Below are 10,494 nucleotides of genomic sequence, written 5' to 3' on the forward strand. Positions count from 1 at the left end.
TGTAAATGTAGATCAGGGAGTCAAAGATGTTCCACAGTTATCAGTTACCTATGATGCATTTGCCATAAGTTACACACGTTTTTGTCTGACTGTACATCGCCTATTGGTTGTCTTACCTTGGCTCAAAATTTTGGCTGTGTTGGTTCATATTAAGGCATGCCCCTTGTCTGAGGAGCAAAAAGTGTTCTCCAGAATTCTCTTTTCAAAAAGCTGCAAGATAGGGCTTTGTGATATTTTGGACTTATTTGTGCAAACATTTTGCGACATTTTATATGACTCCTGTTTGGGAAAGCGGGCATGTTTAGCCAGTCAAGCTAATTTAAGCCAGAATTATCAACTCTGGCTTTTGAAAAGTCAGCAATTCATACAGTCTTACACCTGTAAAGAGGTGGTGTAAAAGGGCAGTAACATCTCAAGGCAGAAATATGATTTAAAGGCCAAATTTAGCAAGCATTGTGTGAAATTTGGAACGAATTACAATAAACCAGAATCATGCTACGCTAACTTTAATGATATATAACATCTATAATAATAAAATCCCTGTGTGAGTGCGCTGTGTCCGTGTGTGTGTCACCAGTTTTGCACTGGGCATGCGCGGCGGGGCTCCACAGGCGGCCGCATCGCGCCGGAAAGTAGGTCGGAGGGCCGTTTCAGTTCGCCCACACCAGAACACCTCCCCCCCCCCCAATCAGCACACCTACATGACGTCACTGCCCGGCCGCTGATGATTGGTGAGACACACTCAGTTCATGGCTATTGGCTGCCGCGGCAGGGGATGGCAGACGCGATGACTTTCAGCGGAGAAGAGGAAGATGGAGGGCGAAAGACGGTGAGCAGCACTGCGGGCCCAGTGGAGACCATGGGCTTCTATAAACGGAATGACAGCAGCAGGCGGCCGGAGAGGAAGAAGCACAACCTGTCACTTAATTGACCGGCAGGGTGATTGGCAGATCGGGGGGGGTTTACCCTGTAATGGCCGGGACAGTGTAAAGTGACAGCTGCTCCTGTCATACCAGGCAGTGGCTGTCTGCACCTGACAGCCGTGTCCTGAGCTACTACCATAGGAGGCCCCTCAGTGACCAGCCAGTGTGACTGTCACCTGCAGCATGGGATTGGATTTATGTGGTTACCCATCAATGACCCCAAAAAGTTGCCCCTCACTGCCTGGCTGCTGACCACTGGTAATTGTCCTGCATAGAGGTGTGTGATAAGCAGCTGCCAGATACTACTTGTGATGCTGATCACCCGGGTAAACAAAAGATAAGAGATCGCAAGGGACTGACCCCCATACAAACTGCGCATGCGCGGCCCGCCGACAAATCATCACATGGCGCTCCACACGTCTCCCTCACTGCCCACACCTCCGCGTTGGCCAATCATTGCTGCCGCTTGCAGGTTATGCTGTGCTCTCCACTTTGGAACGCCGCCATTACTCTACCAGTCGCTGCCAGCCGTCTCTGCACCACCAGTCGTTGCCAGCCATCTCTGTGCCACCTAATGTAGACTGTTCCTACTAATGTTTATGCACTACTGTTCTAGCGCCCGTTATTTTAACGGGCCTTATGTCTAGTCTATAATATTTAGTCCCACGATGAGACAGAACTCTTGTGGACTTGGCTTATTAAATTCCCCCCACTGGTTCAATTGTAGTGAAAACATGGCCTAAATGATTTTGGAAGTGTCAAGATTCTTGAAGGGGATTTCCAATAATTAAAAAAAAATAATAATCTTAAGTCCCCACAGCCTAAAACAGAAAATTCATACTTTCCTGCTCCATGCTGCATCAGTCCCCCCCAGTCTCCATGTTCCAGTTCCCACACTGTTTTCCTCCGGGGTTGCATGGTCACACACTCCAGCCAATCACTGGCTTCATCGGTGATGTGTCCACAGGCAGCATGTCACTGCTAAAGCCAGTCATTGGCTGGAGCTGTCCATGTGACCGCTGAGGAAAACAGTGCGGGAACTGGAAGATAGAGAGCTTGGAGAACCGGAGCAGGTAAGTATGAATCTTCTGTTTCAGGGGGCAGACTGTGGGCACTTACTTAAAGGGGTTGTCAGAGTTATGGAAAAAAAAGATATAGCATTGTAAATCTGATGGTCAGCGATATATAACTAAGCTAAGCAAGTTTTAGGCAAAAAAATATCTATTTCTTCATTTCCCTGGTTCTCTTCTGGCCCTTTGTTTACATGAAATAACAACAATCTCTGCCCCTCCCCCTCCCCCTGCTAAGGGAGTGAATACAAGTGCTGCCCTGAGTGACATGTCTGCCTGCTGGGAGACTCTGCAGCATGTTGTATGTGTAGGACTACAAGTCCCAGCTGTATAATGACACTGCTAAGGGAGTGAATACAAGTGCTGCCCTGAGTGACATGTCTGCCTGCTGGGAGACTCTGCAGCATGTTGTATGTGTAGGACTACAAGTCCCAGCTGTATAATGACACTGCTAAGGGAGTGAATACAAGAGCTGCCCTGAGTGACCTGTCTGCCTGCTGGGAGACTCTGCAGCATGTTGTATGTGTAGAACTACAAGTCCCAGCTGTGTAATGACACTGCTAAGGGAGTGAATACAAGAGCTGCCCTGAGTGACCTGTCTGCCTGCTGGGAGACTCTGCAGTATATTGTATGTGTAGGACTACAAGTCCTAGCTGTTCAATGACACTGCTAATACACACAGGATCTTCCCCCTACCTGCAATGCTCTGCAGAAAACTTCTCTTTCAGCTCCTGTGCCCAGCATTTGTCTCCTCACTGCCTTCAGATACTCAGTAAACGCCTTAAGCCCTAAGTATGTGCAGCTGAAGGGGTTAAGAATCCTGGAGAGAGCAATAAGCAGCAGCTGGCAGGCTGGGGGGCGTGCCTCTGGTGGTACAGATCATCTCCGTCTTGTGCATGAACATTATCAGAGCAGGGAGAGGAAGCTGACATCACAGGTCGTGTGAGAAACCAGCCACTGGGAGATAAAGTGAGTTAATTTGAAAAGCTGTTACATTTGCCTAGTTAGAAACATAGAAAAAATAACTGACAACCCCTTTAAATATCATATCTGTCCAGAAGTGTTTATACACTTGTCCTGAAGTGTGCCATGTGGATTACAGGTAATAGAAATTGTATTGCACTAGCCATAATTATTCACCTTCCTCTTGTGGTTTGGGGCTTATATATTATTATTAATAATAATAATAATAATATATATATAAATATATATTATATTTATCATGCTGATGTAGTAAATCAGTAAACTATATAGTAATGGGTCAGAAATGTGTTTTCATTATTGGTAGTACATAGCCTGTTTAAGTCATCTACAATGTCTGAAAAACTCCCCAGCAGCTTCTAAATTGCAGGCAGCAAGACTATGTACTGTCTCTAGCACTTAATCCTCTTGTTTTTCCCCCAACTTTGGCATTTGTGTAGCTTCTTCTCCTCTGTGGTAAAAGAGCTTGTATCAAGATATAGTGGAGGTCACGCATGCCTGCAGCATTTTAAAACCTGTTTTCCAGGTCCATTCATTTTAGAGACCTCATGGGCTGAAAGGTTGCAGACGTTTGGAATGTCTTTTCTGGGTTGTATGATTGATATTCTTTAAAAGGGTTGTCCCATCAGAGCTGCACTTGTTTATCTTCCCCACAAGGTAATTTGCCCATCAGAGGATGATCCCTCACTTAAGATCCCCTTCTGTGAGCCTTAATGGAGAAAGCTGCCCCACTCCACTTCAGTTGCAGATGTTTTGATAATGTTCTTAGGATTTTTTTTTAATAACCAATCACCATACTTGAAATTTTATATTTTACATGACTGAATGAGAAAAGGCTCATTGTGGATGGTTCGCCTGAATTATCACGGTCTTGATTCTTTAGGTTCTCTCTCTGGATTCAAACATAACCAACCAGGTTAACAAATTAAAGAGGGATCTCTTACGCCTTATTGACGTTGGGGAGTTCTCAGAAGATGCTCAGTTTCAGGATCCGTGCCGCTCCTATATACTTCCTGAAATCATCTGTAAAAGCTGTAATTTCTGCCGAGATCTGGACTTGTGCAAGGATCCGTCTCTCAGTCAGGTTTGTCGATAGGTCTGCGTCAGTCTTCAGTGCCTTTGTAATCTATATGGGTTTTATATCATAATTGCTGTTTGCTGCCATTACAGGATGGATCTGTGTTGCCGCAGTGGGTTTGTTCAAACTGCCAGACGGAGTATGACACAGACAACATTGAAATGTCATTAGTGGAAGCGTTGCAAAAGAAGATGATGGCTTTTATGCTACAGGATTTGGTGAGACTTGCAGTGATCTTATTATTTTGGTTGTTTACTGTCGGGCATATTTATAGAATTTTTAGTTTTTTTTTGTTTTTAAAGGGGTTTTCTGGCAGAAAATAATGATGGCTTAAACTGCTGAAAGCACTGAAAAAAGGTACTATCCTTTCTTCTTCTTGGTCCAGCCATGACATTCCAACACAGGTGCATGTGATTGGCTGCAGCGGTCACATGCCCCTGTGTCAGTCATTGCTAAACCAGGAAGCATAGAGTGGCGGAAAAGGAATCTGTAGGCCTCTGTACGGGAATTGTCAAGATCCAAGAGTTGTTTATTGCACCCTCAGCATGATGAAAAACCCTTTAAGAGCTCATGCACACAACTGTATTTTCGGTCCACATCCGATCTGCATTTTTTGCATGTCTGATGCAGGCGCATGTATTTCATTGGGGCTGCAGAAGATGCGGACAGCACGCCATTTGTTTTCCGCATCAATATGTCCGTTCTGCGACCCTGCAAAAAAGATAGAACATGTCCTATTCTTGTCCGTTTTGAAGTCAAGGATAGAAAATTTGTACAGGAGTTTTAAAAAAATAAATGGTGACATGCACACGAGAAGAATCTTTGTGTTGCTCATCTGTGATTTGCGGACCACAAAACCGATATGGTTGTGTACATGGGGCCCAACTATATATTCTTATTTCCAGATCTGTTTGAAGTGTAAAGGAGTGAAAGAAGCAAACATGCCAGTATACTGCAGCTGCGCAGGAGACTTCAGCCTAACATTTTCAATGAAGGTACTTGCCTACAAGTATGTAATACAGTTGATGAAATCTCATGAATTTAACATGTGGTTTTGACTATACTTCTAAATTGCAGGTCCTCATGGAGCAGATGGATGCCTTCCGGAATATTGCTCAACATTACCAGATGCCTCATCTCTTGGAGACCATCAACTGGCTTATCCAACGGAACTCTCACCTGATCCCATGACTCCATTCCGTGCTTTGACGATTGAAGTTTGGACTTTGTTAGAAGGGAGTCTGGTCAGCATCTGACCTCCATGTCTTGTCTGCTTTGTATAAATTATATCTTGATAATAAATGTTGTATAAATACTTTTGTATCTTTTTACTAAACTAAAAGAATTCTTGAAAATACAATGACTGTCTATGTAGCACTGACATTGTAGAACACCCCCCCCCCATCCTATTTAGTCAGGTGCAAGCACTAGTCTGGTTGTATTGGGGTGGATTCACATCACATTTTTGACATCCGTTTAATGTACACAAAAACGTATACGATAAATGGATACTATACAGTGGCATCCGTCACCATAGAGTTCCATTCTATCTTTTTTACTGGACTCTGCAGAATGGAAAAGCGTGGTGTGCTACGAATTTGTATTTATTTATTTTCTTCCCCCAATGTATACGTCAAACTGATTGCAAAAACATGAGAGAGAGGCACGTAAGCAAAACCTCCAACATTTGGTAATAAATTAATTTTACTTAGTAATGGTGAAACCACCCAAAATGGGATTGCAAAGTGTTCATCTAGGGCAGTGGTCTTCTCCGATAAGATGGCCAGTATTCATAATACATGGATGGGGGACTGAAATCTTGTCACAGCAAATTTGGTCTTGAAAAGAGAGCTGTCTTTTGGAAAGGTTTTCAATGTACTGTATTTACATTTCTATGTGGTTGTTTTTGCTAAAATGACTGGAAGTAATGTTGAATTGGCTTTTCAGCAGCTGATTGTCACGTTGTTAGTGATTGAACATGATCTCAAACTTCCTTTGGTCACTTTCTCATAAATATCTGCTGCAACAGTCATTAATGTTAAAGGGATTGGTCACTCTGGCTACTGTTGGTCATTGTGTTTGTAATATGTCTCTATAGGTCATATCACACAACCTTCTCCATTCAAATACACTGCACCTGCCATCAGCACTTATTGGGGGTTTAGTGCAGGTGCAGTGTGTTAGAATTGGACAGGCTGAGTGATGTCTGGTCACATGACCCTCCATCAGCAGCCATTTTATGAACTGGACCTGTATGCAGACAGCTCAGAAGATATGCCCAAAAATGCACAAAGTTTATGAAACCTAGCAAATGGCAAAGAACATCAAGGCTATATTAGTAAATTCTGTATAGTCATCCTACATAATGGTTTACAGTAATCAAAGTGTCCAACCCCTTAAAAAGCTTTGTTGCTGCCATGATTTCTGATATGTCAGGTTTTCACATGTATGGAAGTTCTCTTTGGTATCTCTGCACAACAATCCTAAAGGTGCATTTACACCTGCCGAGGAGCAGCAGGTTGTCGGGAAGTAGGCGTTCCTTCCCAACAGTCAGCTGCTCGCTCAGTGGGGGTGAAGAGCTGTATTTACATGCAGCGATCACCTCCACAGTATGCGAATAAGCAGTCGCTATTGTGATGGCTCATCCTCCTAAATCTACATTGTTTCTGGGCTGCAGATTGATGTGTAGACAGCACAATCTGCTGCTCAGAAAAGATAATTTAGGTGCCTGCACAAATGAAAGTTTCACCTGATAAATGAACGTTTGTGCTGCACCTTTAGACTGGCAGATTGTCAGGAATGAGCATTCGCAGGAACGTTTAAATCCACCTTAAAGGGGTTTTCCAGGAATTAAGAAAATTGAAATACTTAAATATTACTTTATTATAAATATATTCCCAAATACCTTTTCGTTAGTTATAATGGCTCGTTTTGTCTGGGAAACTATCATTAGGAGAAACAAAATGGCCGCCGTCCTATAAGTACAGACAACCTAATCACACAGGATGACTTACACAAGTTACTTCACAACACTGACTTAAAGAGCTGCCTATAAGGGACTCGCGTGAGGAGGGGGCCAAGCAAAGACTGATCTACGATTGTAAAATACCTTAACTACGCAGAGACTAGGTTAAAATACACTGCTCAAAAAAATAAAGGGAACACTTAAACAACACAATGTAACTCCAAGTCAATCACACTAATGTGAAATCAAACTGTCCACTTAGGAAGCCCGCCCGTTCCCCAGACCTGAATCCAATTGAGCACATCTGGGACATCACGTCTCGCTCTATCCACCAACGTCGCGTTGCACCACAGACTGTCCAGGAGTCGGCAGATGCTTTAGTCCAGGTCTGGGAGGAGATCCCTCAGGAGACCGTCTGCGACCTCATCAGGAGCATGCACAGGCGTTGTAGGGAGGTCATACAGGCACGTGGAGGCCACACACACTACTGAGCCTCATTTTGACTTGTTTTAAGGACATTACATCAAAGTTGGATCAGCCTGTAGTGTGTTTTTCCACTTTTAATTTGTCTTTACACATTCAACTATGTAAAGAACAAAGTATTTCAGAAGAATATTTAATTAACTCAGATCTAGGAAGTGTTATTCTTGTGTTCCCTTTATTTTTTTGAGCAGTGTATATCGCAGATGTCACCTTTTTCCTGGAGCATCTCAAGGTGGCTATGACTTTGTCCGACAGGCCCTGAGACTTTAAGATGGAGACCTCAGGTCCCAGGCCGTGAGTTTCAGGAATTCCGGATGAGGAGTAGTAAAGGACCTGGTATAGGATGTCCCCTCTGAGTGGGAGTCTCACCGGTCGTCGTATTGCCAGTCTCAGGAGGTCGGAGCAAACCTACTCCTCTTGGGCCAGAACGGGGTGATCAATATCACTGTGGTTCTCCCTTCCAGTATCTTCTGAATGACCCTCGGGAGAGGCATTGGAGGGAATGCGTATGCTAGATCCCAACACAATTTCAGAGAGAAGGCATCTATTCTCCAAGGATGGTCTCCCGCATTCAGGGAGCAGAATGTTTGTAATTTAGTATTTTTATTTTTTTTTGCAAAAAGGTCTATTGTAGAAGTCCACCATCTCTGGTTAGCATGTTGAAGGACCTCTTGATTTCAGACGCCATTCTGTGTGGTCTATCTTGTTGCCTGCTTAAAAATTCCGCTTCTAGATTTGGGAACCCTTCAGGTGCATTGCTGAGATGGATCTTAGCTCTTTTCTGCAAAGGAGAAAATTTCCTCTGTGATATTCTGGAGTCTCCTTGATCGAGTACCTCCCTGGTGTTTCAGGTAGGAGACCATGGTCGTGTTGTCCGATAGGACCATCACATGCTGCCTTATCAGCTGCCTGGCTGAAAGTAGAGCCTCCCTTACCGCGTACAGTTCCCTGAAATTTGAGGATTGGACAGATATGTGATGCTTCCAAGTTCCCTGGAAGTAAGCTTTGTCGACTTTTGCTCCCCATCCAGATTTGCTGGCATCCGTGAAGATTGTTATTGACGGCGATTTGATCCATGGAACCCCCTGGGAAAGATTCTTCTCCTTTGTCCACCATGAGAGAGAAACCTTTACTGACCCTGGAATCCAAAGCTTAAAATCTAGAGACCCCTTCTTCTTGTTCCATTGGGACAATAGCCAATTCTGTATTACACAACAGTGAGCCTTGCGCCCACTCCACTGAAGGCTTCTCTCACTGAGCATTTTTTCCGGTGTTGAAAGTGCCTCACCTTGCTTACCAGAGACTTGATCCTGATCTGTGGCAGGAAAGTCGACTGTGTTAGGGAGTCTAGTATAACACCTAGGAATTTCACCCTCGTGGATGGTACTAACAAAGACTTGGGTTTGTTCACAATCCATCCTAGCTCTGACAGACGGGATAAAAATATTTCTAAGTCTGACAGCAGGAGCTCCCTTGAGTCTGCTATAATAAAAAAATCGTCCAGGTACGGCACTATATTTAACCCTTCTTGTCTGAGTGGAGCTATCATTTCTATCACCAGTTTGGTGAATAGCCTTGGTGCAGCTGAAATCCCGAAGGGTAGCGCTATGAATTGAAAATGGAGAATCTGATTGAAAGGGCCCGAAATCGCAAACCTTAGGTATCTGGGTGAATGGGAACGTGCAAGTAAGCGTCTTTCAGGTCGACCGAGCACATAAATGCTCCTAGCTTTATCAGAGGTACAATTGATTTCAGAGACTCCATTTTGAATTTTCTGTAAAGAATAAACTTGTTCAGTTGTTTCAGGTTTATAATAGTTCGAAAGTCTCCTTCCTTCTTTTTTACTAAAAATAGAGTTGAATAGTACCCCCGACCTCTTTGAGACACAGGAACTGGGATTACTGATCCCTTTTTCACCAGGTCCTGGACTCCCTGGAAAACATTCAGGTTGGAGGATCTCGAAGGCATCCTTGTTACGACAAATCTTGGAGGGGGAAGGAACGTGAACTCTATCTTGTATCCTGACCGAATGATATCCAAGGCCCAAGGATTTTTTTATGTAAGCGCCCATGGACCTAGGAAATCCTTCAGTCTCCCCCCTACAATGGCGTCATTGTTTGTCTTCAGATTTAGATTGGGGCTTAAGAAGGAAGCCTCTTCCTTTACCCCCCCCTTGGGATAAGCCCAACGGCCTGACTTGCCTTTCCCTCTACCAGCCTTATTTTGTCCACCATATGACCGAAAGGACTGGTTCCTTCTATAAGATCTTTCTTCGGGGGAATCCTTTTTTCCTATCAGCCGCTTTCTCTAGTATTTTGTCTAGAACCGGCACGAATACATATTCTCCTGAAAAAGGAATAGATACTAGCTTCTGTTTGGATATTCTATCACCCGACCAGGACTTCATCCATAAAGCCCGGCGAGCCGCATTGGAAAGTCCAGCCTCTTTAGCACAGAATCTAATAGATTCAGCTGAGGCATCCGCAAGGAATCCTGTAGCTGACTTAAGTAGAGGGATAGACTGTAGGATTTCTTCCCAAGAAGTCTTGTTTCTCAGGTGATTTTCTAGCTCTCCTAGCCATAAATACATAGACCTAGCTACTGACGTGGCTGCAATGTTGGTCTTAACATTATACATCGAGGCCTCCCAAGACTTTCTCAGAAGGGCATCTGCTTTACGTGCCATAGCATCCCTTAATTGAGCGGCATCCTCAAACGGCAGGGCAGTCTTTTTATTTACTTTCGCCACCTGCACGTTGATCTTGGGGGTCTCATCGAATAGTTTGGACTGAGAAGGGTCAAACAATAAACGATTTTTGAATTCCTTGGATATTCTCAGTCTTTTCTCTGGTTCTGACCACTCCTCCAGAATCTTCTCCTTTTTATATTTTCGTTTATGGGGAAGACCCTGGATTTCTTCACTTTAAGGCCCCCCAAACATCTCGTCCTGAATAGATAGAGACTTAGGGGCTGCTTCAATCCCCATTGTCGCTC

General features: G+C 44.0%; 1 protein-coding gene across 1 annotated transcript in view; it reads left to right on the forward strand.

Annotated features, from left to right (window-relative positions):
- The window catches only part of POLE (DNA polymerase epsilon, catalytic subunit), a 125,837-nt gene extending 120,496 nt beyond the window's left edge, over window positions 1-5,341 (forward strand). The window contains 4 exon segments of the mRNA XM_040416726.1: window positions 3,858-4,058; window positions 4,145-4,270; window positions 4,958-5,047; window positions 5,130-5,341. Of these exon segments, the coding sequence (XP_040272660.1) occupies window positions 3,858-4,058; window positions 4,145-4,270; window positions 4,958-5,047; window positions 5,130-5,243 (531 nt within the window). The 3' untranslated portion in view covers window positions 5,244-5,341.
- The last annotated feature ends 5,153 nt before the right edge of the window (window positions 5,342-10,494 follow it).

Source organism: Bufo bufo, chromosome 2 (assembly GCF_905171765.1).
Source record: "Bufo bufo chromosome 2, aBufBuf1.1, whole genome shotgun sequence".
Lineage (NCBI taxonomy): Eukaryota > Metazoa > Chordata > Amphibia > Anura > Bufonidae > Bufo > Bufo bufo.